Source organism: Mustelus asterias, chromosome 16 (assembly GCF_964213995.1).
Source record: "Mustelus asterias chromosome 16, sMusAst1.hap1.1, whole genome shotgun sequence".
Lineage (NCBI taxonomy): Eukaryota > Metazoa > Chordata > Chondrichthyes > Carcharhiniformes > Triakidae > Mustelus > Mustelus asterias.
In genome coordinates, this window is record NC_135816.1 from 90,530,280 (window position 1) to 90,555,703 (window position 25,424).

At 42.6% G+C, this 25,424-nt stretch overlaps 1 protein-coding gene across 2 annotated transcripts in view; it reads left to right on the top strand.

Annotated features, from left to right (window-relative positions):
- LOC144505283 (NACHT, LRR and PYD domains-containing protein 3-like) overlaps positions 1–25,424 on the top strand; it is a 103,368-nt gene that overhangs the window by 75,214 nt on the left and 2,730 nt on the right. The window contains exons 7-12 of one of the 2 annotated variants that reach the window (XM_078231353.1): positions 17,831–19,604; positions 23,836–23,922; positions 24,067–24,237; positions 24,419–24,589; positions 24,742–24,912; positions 25,109–25,276. In XM_078231353.1, the coding sequence (XP_078087479.1) occupies positions 17,831–19,604; positions 23,836–23,922; positions 24,067–24,237; positions 24,419–24,589; positions 24,742–24,912; positions 25,109–25,276 (2,542 nt within the window). Of the gene's footprint in view, positions 1–17,830; positions 19,605–23,835; positions 23,923–24,066; positions 24,238–24,418; positions 24,590–24,741; positions 24,913–25,108; positions 25,277–25,424 lie in introns of those variants that run through there. The other variant, XM_078231355.1, reaches the window with a different exon arrangement.

Sequence of the window (25,424 nt, forward strand, 5' to 3'; positions counted from 1 at the left end):
TTCCAGACCGTCTGCTGTGTCATTGGCTATTTTCTCGAGAGCCGAGGCCATGTTGATCAGTTCTCGGGCAGCTTTGGCTGTACCATAGAGAGGAAAGGCTATCATCCAAAACCGCTGGGTTTCTGTGATACACCTTTTGAGATCAAAAGATGTATCTTGGGGTGGAGGCGTAGGGAGTCATAATGTCGGATATAGGGGATCACATACACTAGATAGCAAGATCCTGCCCAGTTCCAAGGGAGCCATGGATAGACGTTGTGTCCGCGGACAAAGTAGGTACCATTATACGCAGTCATGTCGCTCAGAAGTTCGGCATCCGTCCTTAGTACCGTTAGAATACTCAATTTTCAGCATGCCCCTTTGGTGGCCCTCAGTGACATTGAAAGTCTGGGTACAGCTACTACGGCCTACCGGCTTAGTCCCATTTCTAATGATACATACGGATCCATTCTGCTGATTCATGACAACAAAATGGGGTGGGGAGTCCGACTTATTATGTTTCGGTTTGAAGCTATGAATAAAGGACGTCAAGTTACACCCAGCAGTTTTCAAGTAGAAATATCACCCATAATATCTACTTGGTAGTTACCGCCAGTAGTCTGGGACCCGCTTCGTCTCCCACATTCAGTCCCGTTTTGATGCAATATCCATCCTATAGTTTCCTGTGTGGATAAGAGGATGGGGAACAAGGGGATCCCTCCTTTGGTATGGGTAGGAATATGTGAACATACCCAACACTTATTCAGGTTTGACTGCAATGCATACAGATAAGACATGTACAGAAAAGTATTAGAGTGCAAATGTCCATTGTTTAGTCCATTTCCCAGACTTGTTTTCCTTTGGATTGGTCGTCCTGTACCAGATGGATAGCCGAAAGGCTGAGGATGATGAGAATAAACTTCATGGTTTATCGATAGGTACTGGTGTTCACCGTTTACAGTCACTCAGATGTATCCAGCAAGGTTGCCCTTTAACCTTGAGGAGAACTTGGAACGGTCTTTTCCATCGTAGCCCAAGTTTGGGCCGATCCCAGTTCTTTATTAGTACTAGATCTCCTATCTGGGGTCCAATGAAGTCGGTCTGTGGGTCAGGATCTGGCTCCGTCCGCTCGTTTGGTCCAAAGGCACACTGTACCTGTGAATGCAGAAACTTAAAAGACGATGTTAGCTGGTGGAAGTACTTCTGCATTTCATCACCCATAATGTGTACATTTATCTGCGTGGGCGGGCTCGTATTTGCATCCCAGGGCGTTCTGATTGGCCTACCATAGACTATTTCAGCAGTCGATAGTCTGGTGGTAGAGTGGGGTGTTATTCTCTTGTGGTAGAGGACTAAGGGTAAGACCTTTAGCCAGTTTACACCGGTTTCAGACGTTAGTTTAGCTCGCTTGGCTTTAAGGGCCCCATTAGCTCTTTCCACTATTCCTGCTGCCTGGGGAACTGTTGCTGAATGTGTAGTATGTCGCACAATTCCTTATTAATTTTTCTGACAAAGTGGGGACCATTGTCTGAGCTAATCTGTTGGGGTATGCCAAATCTGGGTATAATTTCTGTCAATAATAATTTTACTACTGTAAAAGCTTTGTTATTGGTGGTGGGGAACGCCTCGATCCAACGGCTAAACACATCAACAATCATAAGACAATATTTGTTGCAATGTACACGCGGTAATTCTAAAAAATATAACTGGATGCAATCAAATGGGCCACCTTGCAAGGGGGTGCTACGTTGTGGACACCTGATACCATGGCCTACATTATTCTGTCGACATATCAAACATGACATAATACCGGATTGGGCTGCTTCATTTAATCACGGGTGCCACCAGATGTGGAGCAATATTCCACACATTCCCTCCTTGCCGAAGTGCATATCTGACTGCAAGCAATCAAGCAATAAAGGTAATAATGCATCAAGTACACAAACTTGGCCGGCTGGAGTAACCCAGAGGCCTGTTGATGCAGAATGCAAACATCCATGCGTCTTCCAAAGGTCTTGTTCGGAAGCAGGGGCGTCCCCTGTAAGCGCTGAATAGTGGCTATATCTGGCATGCCCGGTGTGTTCAAAGGAGGCGAGCGGTTTATCGCCTGCTTATTCATAGACGGCATGACCGAAGCACCAGATGCGGCAGTGGCCTTGGTGGCACGATCAGCCAGGGCATTACGCTTAGTGACCAATGACGAGTCCGATGTGTGGGCTGCACACTTAATAACAGCCAATTTTGCGGAGGGAAGTATAGCCTGTAGTAGGTTCTGAACAAAAAGGAAGTTTTGGATTGGGGAGGTAAGAAAACCTCGCTGGATCCATAACTGACCAAAATCATGGGTAACGCCAAAGGCAAAGCAAGAATCAGTATAGATGTTAGCAGAATGGCCAGCCGCCAGGATGCAAGCCCGAGTCAGGGCAAACAGTACTGCTTTTTGGGCTGAAATTGGGGGGGGTGTTTACTACGGCGTAGCCTGAGAGGGGCTTCCCCTCTGGGGAAATAGATGAGCTTCCGTCAACATAAAGGTTGTGGTCCGGTGAGGACAAAGGGACATCAGAAAATGGTTCCTGAGGAGGCAATCATGCGATGGATCGGGGAGCTCTTCCGGTGGGGCAGTCAGAAAGATAGCTGGATTGACGGTGGAGCAAAAGGAAAATGTCAGGAGTGGATTGTTGAGGAGGGCTACCTCATATCTACTTAATCGTGCCTGCATGAGATGTTGAGTTTGATGGGAGGTGAGGAGAGCAACAACTGCAGGTGAGGTAAAGATGGTGAATGGCTGGTGAAGAGTAATATTAGCAGCCGCGGTAACCAGTGAATAGGTGGCCTGTGAGCATAGTGGGAGACCCATAGAACTGGGTTGAGGCGAGTGGAGTGATAAACAACGGGTCGTCGGCTGTCACCATGGGTCTGTGTAAGGACATCTGTGGCACAGCCTTCAATAACGCTCACATATAACTGAAAAGGCCGATCATAGAGCGAGCGCCCTAGGGCAGGAGCAGATGCCAGGGATTCCTTAAGGTCCCTGAAGGCTTGTAACACAGGAGGGGGGAGCGAGAAAGTTTTCACTGCCTTAGAGGAGGCAAAAGGGGTTAGCAGCTTGGTAAAGAAAGTAACGTTAGGGAGCCATTGCCAACAATAATTCACCAGTCCTAAAAAGGCTCTCATCTGTTTGGGGGATGTGGGAAGTTTGCCTTTATAGGACGGGGCATAGAGTATAAAAGTTGGGGTCTGATGTTGCAGATGTATAGAACGTTGGTTCGGCCGCATTTGGAATACTGCGTCCAGTTCTGGTCGCCACACTACCAGAAGGACGTGGAGGCTTCAGAGAGAGTACAGAGGAGGTTTACCAGGATGTTGCCTGGTATGGAGGGGCTTAGTTATGAGGAGAGATTGGGTAAACTGGGGTTGTTCTCCCTTGAAAGACGGAGGATGAGGGGAGACTTAATAGAGGTGTATAAAATTATGAAAGGCATAGATAGGGTGAACGGTGGGAAGCTTTTCCCCAGTCGGTGGTGACGTTCACGAGGGGTCATAGGTTCAAGGTGAAGGGGGGGAGGTTTAACACAGACATCAAAAGGACATATTTTACACAGAGGGTGGTGGGGGCCTGGAATGCGCTGCCAGGCAAAGTGGTGGAGGCGGACACACTGGGAACGTTTAAGACTGATCTAGACAGCCATATGAACGGAGTGGGAATGGAGGGATACAAAAGAATGGTCTAGTTTGGACCAGGGAGCGGCGTGGGCTTGGAGGGCCGAAGGGCCTGTTCCTGTGCTGTTTTGTTCTTTGTTCTTTGTTGGTGTTGTCAGAATAGGGTGAATTCGCTCGAGTGTTAGGGAACGCTCCGAAGCACTAAGGAGTGTGCCAAGGAATTGGACCTGTTACTGACTGCGTTTCACCTTGGTAGCTGGGACCACATAACCCCAGGAATGGAGAGCGTTAAGAAGCCGATTAGTATCCGCAGCATTGGCAGATTCAGAGGGACTACCCAGGAGAAGATCATCGACATATTGGCTGACTGTGGAACCATCCATTAACTCGAGACTCTGTAATTGCCGGTGCAATATTTGCGAGAAGAGGGTCAGGGAATGGACAAAACCTTGGGGTAGTCTGGTCCAGGTGTATTGTTGCCCTTGAAACGTAAACGCAAACAAATACTGGGATTCTTGTGCTATGGGGATAGCAAAGAAAGCATGTTGAAGGTCCACGAGAGTAAAAACAGTGGAGTCTGGGGGGATGTTACTGAGGATGGTGGCGGGATTGGGGACCATAGAATGTGAGTGGTTTCACAATCTTGTTAATTTGATGGAGGTCCTGCACTAAACGCCATACACTTCAACCAGGCTTTGGAACCGGGAGAATGGGTGTATTACACGGGGATTGGCATGGGTGTGCCAAAGGGAGCAGTTGGGTAGAGGCTCCAATCATCGTCTTGGTCATCAGTGTCATTTGTTTCGAACAACATCGGCAAGCCAGATAAGTCAGGAGGTACCTCACGTTCCTTATGCTTTCTTTGTTCGGCCTGTCTTTCTAATCCTTGTTTTTCTTATCTCTATCTTCCTTGTCTAACCTCTCTCGTTCTGCTCGATCTCTTTTCTGCTTCTCGTATTTTTCACATTCCCATTTCAAAATTTCCCAGGATTTGGGTTTGCCCTCATTATCACATTCACTTATCCCCCTTCGACATTGTCCTCCCAACTGGCCAGTTTTGACTTCTCAGTTAGTTCATTAGCTTTATTTCTACAAAGGGACTTTAATACTTTCCATTTACTTCCCGCATTTTGTTTCCAAATAGCCTCTTCGGCTTTAATACACCTCTCCAGATCCCTGGTTCCCCCTAACGGCCAATTTTCATTTCCCAATTTTTTATTCAGACAACTCGACAGTTGCCTTAATTTTTGCTCCTCTGCCGGCTGCTGAAGACAGAGGGTGTATAAGGGGCTTTCGTCCTCTGAATTATCAAGGGTCTGACCCATATTTTAGTTAGTCACGTATACAATTACTTCAGCGGACTCGAACTCTAAGGTTACTGGCCTAGGGACTCGAACTCTAAGGTTAACGGGGGACTTGAACCTCTGTGATCTTGCCAAATAAACTTGGGGACTCAAACCCTCAGGCCAGCCGCGGGACTCGAACCACCCGGTGTCTTACCAAATAAACCTGGGAACCGAACTACCAGGCCAACCGGGGGACTCGAACCACCTGGTGTCTTACCAAATAAACCTGGGGACTCGAACCACCAGGCCAACCGGGCGACTCGAACCACCCGGTGAAGGACTAGTCAGTGTTCAAGGATGTAAGTCGTCTTCGGGTTCCTTCAATACAGGGCCTCGGGGGATGAGGGGTAGACTGAGTATTAGTTCAGTGAGAGAGACCAAGGTTAATCTTACCTTTTGGGCCCATCCGTCTCACGTTACCGACACCCAGATGATCGCTTAGTCAGTCCACCTCGGAGGACGTCTGTATATGTTGGGACCTGCTTGCAGCGCCAATTGTAATGGTCGTTTTTCGCGAGACTCTTCCGTCCTTGATACAAAGGCAAACACCAACCGTTGGCAGAATCAAAGTTCTTTATTTGTCCTACATATGTAGGCTGGCTAACCTTTGCTACTTAAACCTCCACTCAGTGCTGGAAGTCAGTTAGCAAAAAGCGGCCGGAGTAACAAAGCTGACCCCTTTTATACAGTTTACAATCACATCAGGTAGATGTGATTTCAAACGAGACTTAAGCACACATCATCTGATTCAGTCAAAAACGTCTGGACTTAAGCATACATCACCCGATTTAATCAAAAACGAGTAGTTACAGGAATTGCTACATCGGAAAGAACATTCTATTAAAATAAGCATTTACGAGTAACAACCCCCACCCATCAAAACATAAGCATAATGTCTTTAAGATATGCTCTCTGTTAGTGCAAAAGAGAACATTATCACGTACTTAGCTAAACTCGCACCCCAGCCGTGCCCACCAAGCTGGAGCCTGTGGTTATCATGTTTTGTCAGTTTGCTCCCATGAGCTGTTTCTCTGCCATTCTTGCAAGTCCAATAGTTCACCTTGCGCTCGACAGTGGACATTAATCTTTAGTATCTCAATTGGGAAAAAAATGGACTCAGAATATCTTCAGAGTCTGAATCGCTTGAGGAAAAATCATTGATATCATAGGTTACCAACATCCTGTGATAATGATGATTAATTTGTACCCCATGTAATTTCAACTGGTTAACATGGTACCAACCAATTTTCCCAGTGTCTAATAACACTTTGTACACAGATGGGTTAGCTTTATCAATTATGACATAAGGATCTGAAAATCTAGCAGAGAAAAATGTACCAGAATTGTAAAGATGAAGCATCACCTTTTGCCCTATAGCATGCTCAACTGGATTTGCCTTACTATCAAAATAGGTCTTGCTGTGTTGTTTCTTCTGTCCCATCTTGACAGCTGCTGCCATATGTGCAGCCTGTACAGTCTCTAACAATTGCTGCACTACCTTTTCATGATTAAGAGCCGTAAGTACTGGTTCTGAGACATCTAACCCCAACAGATAGATAGCAACACCTCTGATAGGATGCCCAGTCATTAGCATGTGAGATGCATACCCGGTGGAACTAGAGATAGTGTTTCGTATTTTCATTAGAACAATAGGCAACACAATGTCCCAGGTCGAATTATTTTGATGTAACATCTTCTTAATCATACTCTTTAAAGTACGGTTCATTCGTTCCACTATCCCATTAGGCTAAGGGTAATATGCTGTGTGGAATTTCTGAGTAATTCCAAACATTTTCATAATTTGCATAATCTTCCCAGTAAAATCTGTACCCTGGTCTGATTCTATACTCCGGGTTGCCCCCATCTTGTAAAAACTTGCTGTACCAAAATTTGAGCAGTGGCTTTAGCGGTATTCGATCGCTCAGGAAATGCCTCCGCCCATTTTGTAAAGGTGGCAATGATAACCGGGACATACATGTAACCCCCTTGCATGGCGGTAGTGGACCAGTGTAATCAATTTAAAGATTAGTCCAAGGTCCCTCTACAGGCCGAGTATGTCATAACACCCCATTATGTGCATACCTATCGGGATTGTTCTGTGCACAAATCAAAGTTTTCAGCATAATGCCTTGCATCATCACTGAGATTAGGCAACCAACACAATCTCTTAATCCATTCTATTGTGGTATCGATGCCTTGATGACCATGCCCATCATGACATTGGTAAATAATTTGATTCCTATCCTGTCTTGGTACTACATACTGTCCCTCTTTAAGAATCACCCCATGTTTCAGTTGTAATTTTCCTTCAATCTGTCATCGGGAGTTGGATATACCCCTATTGTATTTGTTTTAAATCAGCATCTCCACTCTGAGCCAATTTTAAATATTCAATATTAGTCTGACTGATAACAGCATCAACCTGATCCACAGTTGGAGGCTGCCAAAAATCTGCTGAACGAGCCTTTGTTTCGCTAACTCATCAGCCCTGACCTTACCTCTTGGTGAAATTTTATGGTGGCCCTTAACTTCAATAATGTCAACCGTCCTATCCATCAGACTTCCGGAGAATAAATTTTAACAAGGCTGCAGACGGTGATGATTTTCCATCCGCAGATGCAAAACTGCGAGCCTGCCATCGTGGCAGAAAATCAGTTATGCCATTACGAACATACATGCTATCAGAGTAAATGTCGACAGGCGATGGGAATATTTCAGGATGGCTTAATATATAGACTATAGCTGCTAATTGCGCCATCTGAGCACTCATGTTACTGGGCAATTTTAAATCCAATTCCAGGAATAAATGTCCTTGCTGGTCCTCTACATATATCCCTCAGCCTGTCTGTCTGACACCATCCTCCACTCTTGAAGATCCATCAACATAAACATGTCGTAATTGCTGTACATTCTCTTGCTGCACAGTTCATGGTCGTCCCCCCTATTGTTTTGGCACAAGTAGTCCCTTGTGATCATTAGCTGCCAAAACGTGGCATTCATGAGTTTCACCCCCATAAGAAGGTTATCATCTAGAAAAGTGGACGTACTGGTACTTTTAAACGGGATATCCCGGCCTTGGAGTAAAAGAGTCCACTGTGTTAAATGAACTTGACTAACAGAGCCATCTGTTGTACCTGTTAATTCTCAGATACTTTCAACCAGTTTACTTACTCCAAGGTTTTACCCCGGTGCCCTTATTTGCAAGGTGGACAAAGGACAAACACAAGTAAAGGTTCAACAAGTTTATTAACAATAACACTATTAACCCTTAAGTTACCCACATAAAACAAGAGGATACCCCAGATTCAAGTATACTACCCGTAAAGGTGGTTTGGTTAAACTGCAGGCCCGATTCTCTGAGTCCCTTTGGTCTGTCGTCACGAAGGTGAGTCTCGATGGCCGCTTCTTCCTTCCTTCCTTCTCTGGTCAGTCTTCCGAATGGTCACGACCGTCTCCCCTGTCGAGTCTTCGCTGCTGTGTGCCTCTGAGTGTGTCCCTTTATCCCCAGCCTGCTTGCCTTTCCAGAAACTTCTCTGGCTTCTGGCCAATGAGGTCCCAGGAGGGGGTTCCAATACCCAGTGGGTTTCTTGGTGTCTGCCTGACAGGACACCAGGGTCCGCCCCCCCAGGTTTCTTGATGTCTGCCTGACAGGACTCCAGGGTCCGCCCCCCAGGTGTCCATCTCCATGTTGTTGAACTTGTTATCAGGTAAGCTTTCTACAGGATCTCTTGGTGACAGAAAGTCTGGCCCGATCTGGGCTTCTAACAATAGACCGATGCATTTCAATGAGGTGCCATGATCTCCTGCTAAGTCTCAAGTAGAGTGTAACGACCTTTGATGGGTGATTGATGGGTCAGGCCCAGACACATTTGTGTATTGTACAATTGGCCTGCCTGAGGTGTGACTGTGTTTGATTTCAAAATGCTCAATTCTTTAATTTAGGATATCCAATTTTATCAGCCTTAAAACTAGGCCCTGTTTATATCACCACACATCTTTGACTCGACCATCTAACAAAGCTGTAGAGTGTGTGTTCTTTTAAAATTGTTCAGAGCTTAAAGCCAATTATATATATTTGAAAAATTGTACTGCCCAAAACACAGCTAAAACATGGCGCTCGCACACAGTAAACCCTTGTTCCACTGGAGTTAAGAGTCAAGAGGCGTAAGCCACAGGTCGCAGTCTGTTATGTCTTTCCTGTAAAAGAACAGCTGAGACAGTTAAATCGGGTTGCCGCCACTTCCAATGCAAATGGCAGATCAGGATCTGGCACCAATAATGCTGGTGCTGATACCAAAGCATGCTTTAAATCAGAGAATGCTTGTGTGTGCTGCTCAGTCCGCAGCCATGGAGCATTTTTGCGCAGTAGCTCTGACAGTGGAGCAGCTTTGGTTGCAAACCCATCAATGTGATTTCTGTAGTATCCCACTGAGCCAAGGAAAGATCGAAGTGCACCAACATCCTTCGGGAGAGGCAATTGTAAGATAGAATCAATTCATTTTTGTTTAATCTCTCATTTACCTTGTATACCAGTACCCAAATAAACCACATGAGATTGCATGATTTGAGCTTTCTCAGGGTTAACTTTACAACCTAAATTAGTAAGGAGGGTGAGCAATTCATCTAACAACTGGAGATGTTCCGATTTAGTTTCAGTTTGTAACAAAAGATCATAAACATACTGAACTAAACATTCAGGTCATGAAAACCCCTCTAATCTTGTAGCCAACCGACGATGAAATATAGATGGAGAATTATGAAACCCCTGAGGTAAACAAATCCAAGTATATTGGCCAGCAACCGTAAAAGCAAACTTATACTGACACTACCGATTTAATGGAATAGACCAAAACCCATTACTTATATCCAGCACAGTAAAATATTTAGCCTGTTTTAACAGCGTAGCTGGACTAGTGGCTACAGTTCATGCTTTTAACAGAGTAACTTTGTTTAACATTCTATAATCTACCGTTAAACGACAAGAACCATCAGGCTTTCGTACTGGCCAAATCGGAGAATTGTTAGTAGAAGCCACTGGATGCAGCACTCCCTGCTGTAGCAGACTATCAATCACCTTAGCAACCTCACCTTCAGCCTGCTTAGGGAAAGCATATTGTTTCCGTGGTTTCGGATCTGGACCTTCAACCATGATTTCACCCTCTATCCTTCCACAATCATGTTTGTGCTGCGCAAACCCAGCCTTGTGTTTGACTATAATCCTTTGCATATCAGCATCATCAGACATAGTCTCGGGATTAAACCAAAATTCACCCACTGTGCAAATTCTATCTGTGTAAGACCCCACAGCTACTTCTTGTGGAGCTTCATCTATATCAGCCATTTGCCAAATACAACAATTAACTGGATCAAAAGAAAGGTTACACTTTGTCATTAAGTCAGAGCCCAAAATGTGATCCGCTGTCGGGGAAAGATCTACTAACATTGCAGGGTGGTAACACATAACATTCCCCAATCGAAATTGTAATTGTTCTGTAATAAGTCCTTCTTACAAGTGACTAGTAAACCTACTCCGTTAGATCATACCATTAGTACGCCACGATGGTTCAATAATTTTGGATGTGTTAAGGGTAGTGCGGGATCCCCCTGTGTCCCATAGGTACTCGATGGGGCGGCCCCTCGTACCTCGCCATCCACTAAGGGTTGCCTTACATCATCCCATCTTGTATTGCACACTCAAGTTGGAGAGGCCGGACACTGTCATTATCTCACTTCATATGGCGGGAGCTCAGGATAAAGAAAACTGCCATTTTCAGTCTCTCTCACTGGAGCCTGCTATACTGATCCCTCTAATGGTAACCTACAAGGTCCCTGCCCAGATCTCAGACTCGACTCCAGTCTAGGACTCTGTCCTGACCTCGGTCCTGGTTCAGGTCATGGACCCTGGGTATATGATTGGAAAGGTCCCCGACAGTCACGGGCAAAATGACATAATCGCCCACAATAAAAACACTTTCATAGAATCATAGAAACCCTACAGTGCAGAAGGAGGCCATTTGGCCCATCGAGTCTGCACCGACCACAATCCCACCCAGGTCCTACCCCCTTATCCCTACATATTTACCTGCTAATCCCTCTAACCTACACATCTCAGGACACTAAGGGGAAATTTAGCATGGCCAATCAACCTAACTCGCACATCTTTGGACTTTATAAGCCTAGAACCACCCATACAATGACCTCTACCATTGGACTCATATGGTGGAGCTCCCCGTGAGTAAACACCATTACCTGTCCCTCTATCTTCATTTCTCCACACAGGGACAGAATTAGAAGCTCTACTGGCAGCATTTCCCACCTTTTGCAGCTTTATTTTTCTCCTTTTCTAAATCCTGTACTTCCTGTTCCCAAGCTCAGGTCATACGCCTTATAGCCCATGCCTCATTTGTGTTCCATCAATTAGTTCAAAAACGCACAAGCTTTCCGATTCCCTTCAGTAGCATGTGATAGCAAAGTCCGTACCCATTTAACAGTGTTTTCCTTAGCTAAATGCAGTCTCTGTAATTCCCCAAAAACATTCTGAAAATGGATCCATAAGCGACTGGCAAAAGCTAAAGGATGTTTCCCCCTTGTGCTGTCTACACCGATTCAATCCTTCTACTGGATCACCTTTATTATATCCAATTGCAGTTAAAATCGCTTCTTTCATCTCCAGTAATGTTCCCTCCCCCACATTTTGCGGATCGGGCAATGCAGATTGCACAGCTGGACTAAGACACATTACACATAATTTTACCTGTTCTGCCTCATCCAACCCATGAAGCACACCCTGCTGTCTAATACTTTCAAGGAAAGCAAACGGGTCTGCTGCTGGCTCAAATACAGTAACATTCTTAGCTATCTCAGCTAACTGTGCTACCGTGAATGGAGTTGAATATCTAACACTCTCAGACTCATCACCCCCGCTACGTTGAGTTGTTATCGGGCTCATTGGAACAGGAGGTGGCTCTGGAAGTGCTGAAGGGTCTCGCCCCACAGGAAAAAGAGTTGAATGTCCCCAATTTTCATGATGTACTAAATATTGATTTGTTGCTGCCTGCAAAGCACCCCAATCTACTGCATTATCCTCATCCTGCACCTCAACTGTCTCAAAAGCGCACATCATTCCCGACTGTATCGATAATTATGACTTCAACTTTTCAATTTCTCGCTGGCACTTAGAACGGTCAGCTGCGGAAGCCTGCTTTTCATTACTGACTTGGTGTAAAACCTAAATTGCTGCTTGCAGATTTGTGCATTTCTCTTAACATGGACACAGTTTTTGTTTGCGTCATCCTTTTCAATAATAGCTCACTCCCTTTCATGATAAGCTTTTTTGCACTGAATCCGAACCATGTGCAGCATATTTGCTTGATTTCTTTGTTCTTGATCTGCCACTTTAACTTGAAAGCCTTCTATCTCTTTCTCCATACTATCCATTTTAAATGTAGCATCCTCTTGCACTTTCTTTACTTTTGTATCTACAACATGCTGTGACTCATCCTCTCTCACCCTCATTGTTACTCGTAGTTGCTCTATTTCTAACCTTGCATTCCTTAGTTCATCATTGAAATGCTTAACTTCGCTTTCTTTTCCCTGTAACTGCCCCAAACAACTCGCAATTGCTGTAACTTTACTCATTTTATCTGCTCGCTTCCCTTGAGCTCAACGCCCTTCATTCTAACATTTTTGACCCACAGATCCCAGATTCTCTTCAGTAATGATACAAAATTCCTCCCAATATGTCCATTTTTTTAATGGAGATAATCTCTTAACATTTCTTCCCATTTTGAATACTCTGCCATTTTCCCCATTACTTCTAGATTAAACTAAGGGAGGAAGACAGGCAACTTAGCCCAGGATCTTGCTTTGTGCTAAACATTACTTCCTACTCCCCCTACGCCTTTCATATCAAAAAGTGAATCAACCCACCTCCCCAAAAATGCTACCGAAAGATAGGTCTTCAATCCCACTCACGGCCAGCTATAAAGTTACGACCGCCCCTCTTTAAGCTAGGATCCCCTGCACAGCATTTATTCGCTCAGAGTAAAATCAGTTTATTTCAAAATCACTTAATAGTTTTAAGTGTCCAACTGGGAGCAACTTTTACAGTTTATTATCGGGTCACATCTGGAGTGCCGTTTATGTTGCCCAAACATGTGCATTTTAACCTCTGCAGCGAATAAAGGCACAAAGTCGACTTTAAATACTTAAACACGATTTCCTTTACGCTGCTTAAAAAGCAGTAAATACTTGCAATACATAAACCAAATACTCACTATCTGTCACTTAAGATTGATTTCCACTTGCAATTAAAAACTGGCCAGCATTTTGTTGTCACATGGAATCAGTTATTTTTTTCTCTTCTCCTTCCAGGCGTTGTCTCTTAGAACATAGAACAGTACAGCACAGAACAGGCCCTTCGGCCCACGATGTTGTGCCGAGCTTTATCTGAAACCATGATCAAGCTATCCCACTCCCTATCATCCTGGTGTGCTCCATGTGCCTATCCAATAACCGCTTAAATGTTCCTAAAGTGTCTGACTCCACTATCACTGCAGGCAGTCCATTCCACACCCCAACCACTCTCTGCGTAAAGAACCTACCTCTGATATCCTTCCTATATCTCCCACCATGAACCCTATAGTTATGCCCCCTTGTAATAGCTCCATCCACCCGAGGAAATAGTCTTTGAACATTCACTCTATCTATCCCCTTCATCATTTTATAAACCTCTATCAAGTCTCCCCTCAGCCTCCTCCGCTCCAGAGAGAACAGCCCTAGCTCCCTCAACCTTTCCTCATAAGACCTACCCTCCAAACCAGGCAGCATCCTGGTAAATCTCCTCTGCACTCTTTCCAGCACTTCCACATCCTTCTTATAGTGAGGTGACCAGAACTGCACACAATATTCCAAATGTGGTCTCACCAAGGTCTTGTACAGTTGCAGCATAACCCCACGGCTCTTAAACTCTGACCCCCTGTTAATAAAAGCTAACACACTATAGGCCTTCTTCACAGCTCTAACCACTTGAGTGGCAACCTTTAGAGATCTGTGGATATGGACCGCAAGATCTCTCTGTTCCTCCACAGTCTTCAGAACCCTACCTTTGACCCTGTAATCCACATTTAAATTAGTCCTACCAAAATGAATCACCTCACATTTATCAGGGTTAAACTCCATTTGCCATTTTTCAGCCCAGCTTTGCATCCTATCTATGTCTCTTTGCAGCCTACAACAGCCCTCCACCTCATCCACTACTCCACCACTTCTTGTGAACTTGGTTCCCGGGTTCTACACACTGCCTTTCTGAACAAGCTCTTGATGTTAGCAGAGTTAAAACTCCAAAAGTTCCTTGATAATCAGCCAACGAATTGATCAGGACCCCAATTGCATAGTTTGATTAGGCCAATCAAATCCAACCATAGTACCATTAGTCACTTCAGGCTTCATCATCGAAGTGCACATTGTTTACATTCCAATACTCACCTAAGGAACACTGGCTCCAAGAGTCTGTTCACAACTCATCCATGCCAAGGACAAGTTGTTGAATCTGACACCTTCTGTCCTTTGACAAACTCCAGGCCACTCGCCACAAGGAAAATGCAGCATAGTGAAAAAAACAACTTTAACCAAAAAAATCAGGTTTGCTTGATTGAAGATCTGTCAGCATATTAAAAGTTAAAACTCCATTCAGCCAGTCGGCTTCTAGTCTAAATATATGAAAATGGATTAGCTGCGCATGTATTTCCCAGGGAAGAAATGTCAATTTCAAGGGGGCACAGGTTCAAGTTAAGACGGGAAGGTTTAAGGGTGATGTGCAGGGGAAGTTTTTTACGGAGAGAGTTGAGAGTACCTGGAATGTGCTGCCAGAGGAGGTGGTGGAAGCAGGCACATTATAGCACATTCAAGAGGGTCTGGATGGCTACATGAATTGAAGGATATAGTCCAAGTAAGGGCAGAAGATTTTTTGTTTTAGTTTAGTTTGGGCATCATGGTCAGCACGGGCTGGGAGGACTGAAGGGCCTGTTCCTGTGCTGTACTTTTCTTTGTATGTCCATTTCTCTCAGTGTGCATTGCACCTCTCAGATGCCAGGCAAGGGCAAAGGGATTGTTCATGATCTCGTGAAAGACGTGGAGGGGAACATAAATTTAATAGGTATCAAATGGGTTGCATCTGAGAATACTGAGTGAAGCAGTGATGGAAGTTCCAGATATTGGTAGAGACAGACTAGTACCAGGAGACTGAAGAATTATAAATATTTCACTCCTGTTCAAAAAAGTTGTAAGGGTAAACTCAGCAAGTGGACAACAGATGGATTAACATTCATGATGCAAAACTGATCAAAAATGACAACTCTGCTCAAAATTAACCATCACTAGGGCAAATGTGAATTTGCGAAGGAAAAATGAGACTATTTTGTAAAAGATAAATCATTTTAAACTAACTTGATTGAGCTTTTCCATTTTTAGCAGAAAGGGCTAATAACTTTGTTTGATGTGGAATACATGGACCTTCTAACGGCTTTTGATAAATAACAAGCTTGTCATCAAAGCTTGCACCCATAGAATGCAGAAAATTGTCAGCATGAATAAAATGTTGTTTGAGTGACAAAGGACAGATTTTAGTGGTGGATGGTAGTTTTTCGGAGAGGAAGAAGTTAGAAAGTGGAATTACCCAGAAGTTGGTATTAGAAGCACAGGTTTTCTTGATCTATGTTAAGGTCTATGTGTAAAAAATGGCACAACTGCAAAACTTGAACATTAAACCAAGTTTGGACTGTTGTGAGTTGTGAGGAGAAGAGTGAAAGATTCCAAGAGGACATATGGAGGCTGGTCAAATAGGCGACCTGTGGCAGATGGAATTTTCTGAGAAGATGTGTGAGTGATACTGTTTGGTAGGAAGAACTGGGAGAGGAAATACAGAACAGAGTAAAATTCCAAACTGATGCCAAAAAAAAATCAAACTTTGAGTAAATGTGCAGCAGTAATTGAAGGTTGGAGTGTCGGCTAAGAAAGCGATAAAAAGCATATGGGATTCTGGGTTTGTTAAATATAGATATTAAGCAAATAAGTTACGATGACATAAAATACTGGTCTGGCCTAGACAGTGGTATTTTGTCCAATTCTGGGCTTAATACCTTAGAAAGCGTTTGAAAACATTGGAGAGGAGGCAGCTGGTGGCATAGTGGTAATATCACTGGATTCATCCACAAGCCCGGATGGGCTGGATCATGCATTCAAATCTGATCATGGTAACTGGTATTGTGTCCTGAAATTAAATCTGGATTTGAAAACTAGTATTGGCAAAGGTGACTATAAAAATATCTTTGTCGTAAAAGCCTATCTGCTTCTTTAAAATCCATTTTAAGGACCTGATTGAGTTGTGCAAAATTGAGGGACATAGATAGGGTAGATAGGAAAAAAAACTTTCCCTAAGTAGAGAGGTCCATAACCACAAGGCATAGATTTAAGGTGAGGAACAGGGTAATTTCAGGGAAAAACAATCACCCAGTTAGTGGTGGGAATCTTGAACTCATTGCCTGAAATGTGAGTAGAGATGGAAACTGTCAGAACATTTAAGAAGCATTTAGATGAGCACTTCAACCGCCACAGCATATAAGGCTACGGATCAAGTGCAGAAAAAATGAATTAGAATAGACAGATGCTGGATGGAAAGCGCAGACACGATGGCCAAAAAGCCTCTTGCTTGTGCTGTAAAACTCCATCCCTCTATGAAAAATGTTTCAGGAGTTATACAGGTTGATTGGTGGATCTGAGGCTATATTCCATAGCAAAAGGGAGATGTGGGGAAAGTTGATTGAGCTGTTCAAAATCATAAGTGGTCTGGACAGAGCAGACAGGGATAAACGGTCCTCACTGGAGGGGTGGCCAAGAACCAGAGGACATCAAAGTAAAATAAATGAGAAAAGCATCAAAGGTGACTTGATGGAGAATGTTGTTCATGTGGCAAATTGTTAGGATTTGCGATGCTCTCGCTGAGAGTTTAGTAGAGGCAGTTTGAATCATAGATTTTAAAGGGAAGTAGGTAAACAACTGAAGAGATTATGATGGGTTGAGATTAGCTACGTTGCTCTTGCAAAGAGCTGACACGGACAAGCTTAGCATATGTTTTTTTTTCTCTGCTGGTATCATATGAGTACCCCACATAACCAATGCCGGTTATAATGACAGTTACAATCACAATCTCTCCATTCCTATATGTAAATAGTACCAGACATTGCCAGCCAATGTGAAATGCAAACATTGTGGAAGTCGAGTACAAAACAGTCTTCCATTATGGGACATGCAAATGCACAAGATCACCGACCCACCGCTTGATACAATAGCAGTGAATCTCCAATCGGATGACTGTCTATTTTTATCCCATTGTAAAATTACAGAGGAATTTATATCTGTTCGCAAATAGTACCACTTCCTGTAGACACCATACTTTAGAAAGCATGCCTGAAACTTGTCCCCATAAGAGTTTAGCACCTGTGTTTTAACAATCCGTGTGAACACCTACCCATTTAGACAGCACATTTAGGCAGCTGATAATTGCCATTGGTCATTTCAGTGTTCACATACTAGAATGTCTATTGCAATGCACCTCTTAGTGATGTCCGTTTTCAGTAAATATCATAATCAAGTTACGACTTGAAAAGTTTTCTCAGCAGTCCATCACTTTCAAATTGGGTATTCAGTAACTTAAGTTTTAGTTTCTACATGCATATCAATTGAAGCTGTAAATCAAATTCAACTATTCAGTTAAATTGTTTTGCAAATGTATTTTGTATGTCCCTACAATTAACGTTGGGAACCATTTATGTCTGTTCTAATTGAAGATGTTCAACAGAGACACAAGGAGACACTGCGAGTACAAACTGAAACACTGAGAGTGAACACTATCCTATTAAAGGAGAGGGTTAAGATTTTCCAGCTGGTTCATCGATACGCTGAGCTAACGGTCATTTCTACTGTTCGAGATCGGACACTTGTAGAACATGAACTGCTGGTAAGAGGACGCGACCATGAAGAGTGGAGAAAGAAACATCTCCGGAGAGAACTGGAAAAAATCCGAACTGATCAGTTGTTCCAGAGTGTTTTCTTATGGAGGAACAAATTGTTCAAAGAAGTCCAGAGGATGTTTCAGCAAGTCAATTCTGGGAGGTCAGCAGTGGTCAGCGGTGTCCCAGGGATTGGGAAAACAACAATGGTACAAAAGATTGTTTATGACTGGGCCACTGGGAAAATATACCCACACTGCCAATTTGTTTTCAGTTTTAAATTCCGGGATTTGAACACTATCAATTGTAGAATAAACCTGAGGAATTTGATACTGGATCAGTACCCTTACTTTGGGAATATTCTTAGGGAGCTTTGGAAGAACCCAGAGGGATTGCTGTTTATATTCGATGGTTTAGATGAATTCAAGGACAGTATTGATTTTGCTGACAATCGGAGAAATACAGAACCTCAGTTCATGTGCACAGATCCCGAATGCTGGTGTGAAGTGTCTGACATTGTGTACAGTTTAATACAGCACAAACTGCTTCCAGGATGTTCAGTGCTAGTGACCAGCCGTCCCACTGCATTACATTTATTGGAAAAGGCCGAGATCAATGTGTGGGCCGAAATACTGGGATTTGTTGGTGATGAGCGACAGGAATATTTCAGCAAGTTTTTTGAAGATCAGGCAGTGGCCGCAGCTGTTTTCAAGCATGTGGAGGAGAACGAGATTCTGTACACCATGTGCTATAACCCTTCCTACTGCTTGATCGTCGGTCTGTCACTGGGCCCTTTCTTTTCTCAAAGAGACAGGAAACAGCAGCAAGTTCCCAGGACCATCACTCAACTATACTCCTACTACATTTACAACATTCTGAAAAATCATGCCCGAGACATTGAAAGCCCCCGTGATGTGTTACTGAAGCTTGGTGAGATGGCCTTTACAGGAGTATCTGAGAAGAAGATTGTGTTTAGAAATGAAGATTTGATCAAGTTCAATCTGCAACCTTCCCAGTTCCTGTCTGGGTTCCTGATGGAACTTTTGGAGAGAGATGATTCTGTCCAGAGTGTGGTTTACACATTCCCACATCTCACCATCCAAGAGTTTGTAGCTGCACTCGCACAATTCCTCACTAAAGAGCCCGGAGACACAGGGAAGCTCCTCAGTGAGGCCCACAACAAGGAAGATGGGCGGTTTGCGATATTTCTCCATTTTGTTGCTGGCCTCTCCTCCCCACAGTCAGCTCGACCCCTGGAGGAATTTCTGGGTCCATTTATTCATCAAACAACCTGTAAAGTGATTGACTGGGTGATGGAGAAGGTTAAAGCACAGATTCCAGACACATCAAGTGAAATCCGCAAACGGAAACTGCTGAATACACTGCACTGCCTGTTTGAGACACAAAATAAACTTCTAATACAAAGCACCGTGGAATCTGTGGACTCAATTAAATTCAATGGACTGCGATTGACCCCGATTGACTGTGTGGTCTTGTTTAATGTAATTCGATTCTGTGACACAATTAAACATTTCGATTTACGGGATTGCTACATTCAGTGTGAAGGACTCCAACGGCTGGGACCTGGACTGCACAAATGCCAGGAGTTGAGGTATTGGTCTGTCTCTAACTCTTGGGCCAATCGTAGTGAATTCATGGTTTGTATCGTTAACCCGTAATGCAGGGGAACAAGGAGTTATGTTAAATAAGGGAGAAGCAGATTCAGAATGAATATGGCAAATAATTAGATTAGTTATTAATTCCTGATGAATTTGGGCTCTTTGAATAAAATTAATTCTTCAATCAAGTCGATATTACACAAGTTTTGTCATGAAGAAAGACGTTTGCAATTTGCCACTTATTTTACTAATTGTTTATCCAGTTAACTAATAAATTAAGTAACTAATTTTAGAAAGAGTTGCATGCCGGATGTTTTCTGTAACTGCAACTGGGAGTTTTGGCGAAAATCCTGATTCCAGGCAAATAATATTGCTCTAAGTGTCTGCGTCGAGAGGACCTTAGCTCAGAGTTGTGCTGGAGCCCAAAATTGCGGATATTTGGGGCATCATGGAACGCAGGGTTACCTGGCAACATATTTCCTGGGGGAAGTAACAGCCATACAGTTAAATAAAACTTATTTTGGAGCAATTGCCAGGGACACAGGAGTGCAACTGCAAGTCATCCATTATAGATATCTAGTATGTGGTAATGGAAGAACCTCAGCTCCCGACTTTCACAAACATACATGAGTTATGTTTGCCCATGTGAATGACAACAAGGACCACACTCTGCATGGGCAAACTAACCATGACACAATGGAGCATGTTATTCAACAGTGGTGGGTGGCAACGAATGTGCAGTGATGAGGAATTGTATAGTTAATGGATAGTTACTGTTCTCTGCAACTAAGAGTTTCAAAACTGCGTTGTCTGTTTGGTGCTCAGATTACATACATTTTGTGTCGCAGCTGAAGATTATGTAGAGTGGGAGAGGTATGAGTAGCCATGGTGCATGTAGGAACCAACTACATAGGTAGAACTAGATCTGATGCCTTCGGATGAGAATTTGAGGAGTTAGGATCCTAGTTAAAATTCAGATCGTCAAAGCTAATAATCTTTGTTACCTCTGAGTTAATAAGCTAAATAAATTAGAGAATTAACTACAAGGCTTAGCATATTGTGGGAAGATTGGGTCGATTTTCTTGGGCACTGGAATGGAATGCACGGTTAGGGACCAGAATCATAGCAAATATAAAACTAGGGTTGTGGATTTAATTTAAAACTAAAAGGACAGGAACAAGTTACAGGAAGGGTGATTTGGAAATGCATTCAAGAAATATAGCACTGTTGCAATATAGGTAAAGATATGGAGGGTGAAAGAGAAAGGATCAGAGTTGATGGTAATAGTATGCTGGCAAATAAGGTGAATGTGAAGGAGAATAGCAAATTAAAAATAGAGAAAAAATATGTTTATTGGAACATGTGAAGCATTTGTAAAACGATAGATAAAAAGAGGAAATGGTTTTGATCTAATCATCAGTGCCAAAACTTCATTAAAAGGTGACCATGGATGGTAAATAAAGAGTCCACCATACATAACATTTCAAAACGATGGTCAGAATGGAAAAGGGAGATGAGTAGCCCTGATAATGATGGATGTCATCATGACCAAGTAACAAAGGATCTGAACTCTGAAGACAAAAAAATAGAATCAATGTTGCTGAAGGTTAGGAATAATAAGTGTTGACAAGTGGTTTATAGCCCATTTACTATTAAGTATCATGTTGCACAGAATACTGCAGCGTGTAATAAAGATAATAATCATGGAGGAGAGTGGGGCATTTATTTTTCTAATGACTGAAATCAAATTGAAGAGACGTTTGGGGAATGCTTTTGCAGCTATTTAATGGAACAATGTGCTGTTGAAATAAATTGGGACATAGCAATTTTAGATCTTCTGCGGCACGGTAGCACAGTGGTTAGCACTGCTGCTTCACAGCGCCAGAGACCTGGGTTCGATTCCCGGCTTGGGTCACTGTCTGTGTGGAGTTTGCACATTCTCCTCGTGTTTGCATAGGTTTCCTCCGGGTGCTCCGGTTTCCTCCCACAGTCCAAAGATGTGTGTGTTAGGTTGATTGGCCATGCTAAAAATTCCCTTAGTGTCCTGAAATGTGTAGGTTAGAGGGATTAGTAGGTAAATATGTAGGGATATGGGGGTAGGGCCTGGGTGGGATTGTGGTCGGTGCAGACTCGATGGGCCAAATGGCATCTTTCTGTACTGTAGGACTTCTATGTTTCTATGTTTCTATCTAGCAGTCTGCATCAAGGAGGGTGTAGTTAATCTCACTGTATAAGATCCATTGGGAAAATATACAGTATTATGTTAGGGTTGAATTTCACCTGAAGTTCGAAATGAAATTCTCCAGTCCTAAAGGCCTCAACCGAGCCAGAGGTATGAGCAGAAAGCTGACTGAGCTGAGCTGGGTAAATAGATTAAAATGTTTGATGGTAAAGACAATTGGAAACATTTTAACAATCCACAATGTTTAACAAAATACATTTTAGAAACTCACAAAACTAAAGGAGAAAACAAGTCTATTTGTGGCTGATGAGGAAGTTAAGAAAAGCCTTAAATTATTTAAGAAAAGATTTATAATGTTTGGAAGTATAATAGTAAGCCTGAGTATTGAGTGTATTTTAGGGACTAGCAAAGAGAAACCACAAAGTTGACAGAAAAAGGAAAAATGGAATATCAAGGAAAACCAGCAGGAATATAAGTACAGGTTGCAAGAGATTTTACAAGTATACAGAAAGTAGGAGAGGAGCTAATGTAAATGTTGGTTCCTTCGAGACAGAAGAAATTACTGCAGGCATTGAAGAAGTATCAGTGAAGTTCAACAAATATTTTAAGGTTAACCAAAGGGTGAATAAGATCTACCATAAGATAATTAATGTTAGCAGAGAGAAAGCATTGGAGAGAGGGTGAAGGAAAAAAATCTGACCAATTCCCAGAAACAGATGTCCTGCATGCTTGAATTCTAAAACAGGCAGCCTCAGAGATAGTGAGTACATTGCTTACGATTTCCCAAAATTCCCCAACTTCTAAAACAATCCCAGCAGATTTAAAGTTAGCAAATACAGCAATGCTGTTTCAAGGAGGAGGGCATGTAGTTTCCAGAAAACTTGGAACTTCAAGCCATCTGGGAACTGCAAGCCAGTTAGCTTGGCACCAGTTATCTGGAAAATGTTGTAATTCATTATAAAAAGGGAAATTTATTTTAAAACATTTTATTAGAGAATTTTGTGGATATAACTAATGAAAAGATAATGTGCACCCAGTAGAATTAATGTACTTGAAGTTCCGACAAGACATTTAATAACGTGCCCAACAAAATCTTAATAGGTGAGTTCAAGGTCCATAGATTAGGTGCAATATGGTTGGAGTATTGGTTAACGGATAGGAGTAAGAGATTAGCAATGGAGGACATTTTCAAATTTGCAGATTGTGGGGTTAAAGGGATAAGGCAGATGGGAGGGTCTGGGTGGAATGCTCTTACGGAGAGTTGGTGTAGAGTCAATGGACTGAAAGGCCTCCCTCTGCATTGTCAGGGTTCTATGGATTTAGAGGGGATATAATTGAAAAATAAGATACTTTGAAGGGAATTGATCAGATAGATAAGGCATTTTTTTCTCCTGGCAGGTGAGTGTAGAGCATGTGCACAATTTCAGAATAAGGATTAATCATGTATGACTGAGAGAGAACTTCCCATCCGCAGAACTCAGTGAATCTTTGGAACTTCCCCAATGTTGTGTATATTTAAGTTTGAGAAAGTCAGCATTCTGTCATTCAAAGAATCAAGGAGTATGGTATTAAAAACTGTGAATTCTGGAAAAACTCAGCAGGTCTGGCAGTATCTGACGACGGAGAAAGAGTCATCTTCGGAGTTGAAGAGAGGTAGAAATGCAACGGGGGTTATATTTTTGGGGGTTGAGGTGTGGTGGAGATAGGGTGGAGCACAATAGATGGTCAAGGGAGCTCATGAGAGATTTGACAAAGATGTCGTGAACATAAGAGGGGAATGGGCAGAAAGTGGATTTAAGGCAGAAGTTCAGCCATGATCATACTGAAAGGCACATTAAGTTCAAGGGGCCTTTTGGTTTTATGTTGCTCTTTTTTTTAAATTGCTTCTACATTTTTACTTCAGTTTCAGTAATGGTAAAAGCTACTGAATGGTATCCTGATTTTTTTTTTCATGTATCTTAGGTATTTTCAAAGTTCAAATAATTGTATTAGGTCCGCGAGTAATTATGTTTCTTTCTCGATATTGATTTGTTTGAGTTTAGACTGGGGAGAAATAAATTGGGTGATTCAGGCTTGAAAATTCTGTCTGCGGCTCTGAGGAAACCTGACTGTAAAATACAGAAACTGGAGTAAGTACCTGTGTTTTTTTTAAAACAAAGACTGGATGTATGTGTCTATGTATTTATTATTCTCCATTATTCTATCACTATATCTACATTTAGCTCTCTCTCCTTCTCCATATTCCTCACTCTCTATATCTCTCTGATCCACAGACTGGATGAAAGTGGCTTCACAGTTTCCTGTGTCAAGGATCTTGCCGATGCTCTCGGTGTAAATCGGTCACTAACAGATCTGAACCTGGGTTACAATCAGCTGGGAGACTCAGGAATTAAACTACTGTCTTCAGCTCTGAGAAACCCAGACTGTAAAATACAGAAACTTGAGTAAGTAACAGAATGCATGAAATTGTGTTTATAATTGGATATCTGGTACTTATTATTAGCATCAATGAAATAGTTAGCAATAAAATTCACATTATTATTAATATCAATAGTAGCGCCTTTGTAAACACCAGGGACTTATCAGGTTCTTATTTATTTTTCTGGCTCTCTCTCTCATTGCCAGCCTAGGTGATGTTGGTCTCACAAATTCTTGCGGCCAAGCTCTGGCTTCTGTTCTAAGCACAAACTGTTCAATGACGTATCTGAACCTGCGTAAAAATGAATTGGGAGATTCAGCAGTGCAACACTTGTCTGTCGCGCTGAGCAATCCTCTGTGTAAACTACAAGAACTGTGGTGAGTATCATATTGTGAGATGTTGTGATTATAATAACTAAATATCAGATTCATTACATTGATGTTTGTTATCATTAATTTGGTTATGAATAATCTCTCAAGATCTACTTCCCTAATTCTCTCCCAATCATCTCTGCTTTTCTCTCCTCCAGGCTGGATAATAATCGTCTCACAGATGCTTCTGCTGAACATCTCGCTTCCGCTCTGAGCAAAAACTCAACACTAACCATTTTGAATCTAAGTAATAATCAACTCAGAAATTCAGGAGTGAAACTGTTGTCTACAGCTCTGGGGAATCCAAATTGTAAAATACAGGAGCTGGGGTAAATAACAAAGCGTGAGAATATTTTATAACAAATAAATGGCTAATATTGTGCATTATTAGTTGTATCAGCAATAGTGCTATTAATAATCACTACTTGCTATTACTAGTGTCAGGGATATATAGGACAATATCATGAATCAGTTCAGGGTATTGATTTTGATTTGTGTTGTCTATTTCTTTCTCTCTGATACCAGACTGGACGACGTTGGAGTCTCAGATTCTTGTGTTGAGGATCTGGCCTCCACTCTCACTGCAAACGGGTCATTGACAGTTCTGAGCCTCAGGTTGAACTCCTTCACAGATCATTCGGTTCCCTCTCTCTGCTGTCTGATACAGAGTTGCAGAGGTCTCGAGGAAATCTGGTGGGTGTTTGCATCAACATACAATTGGATAGATAAAATATAAATTGTATTAATTCACTTTATAGTATTTCCTTGTAATTGTTATTGAAATCTTACCCCCAGTGTTCATATTATGTCTGCTGTCATTCAATCTGTTTAATCCTGTTTA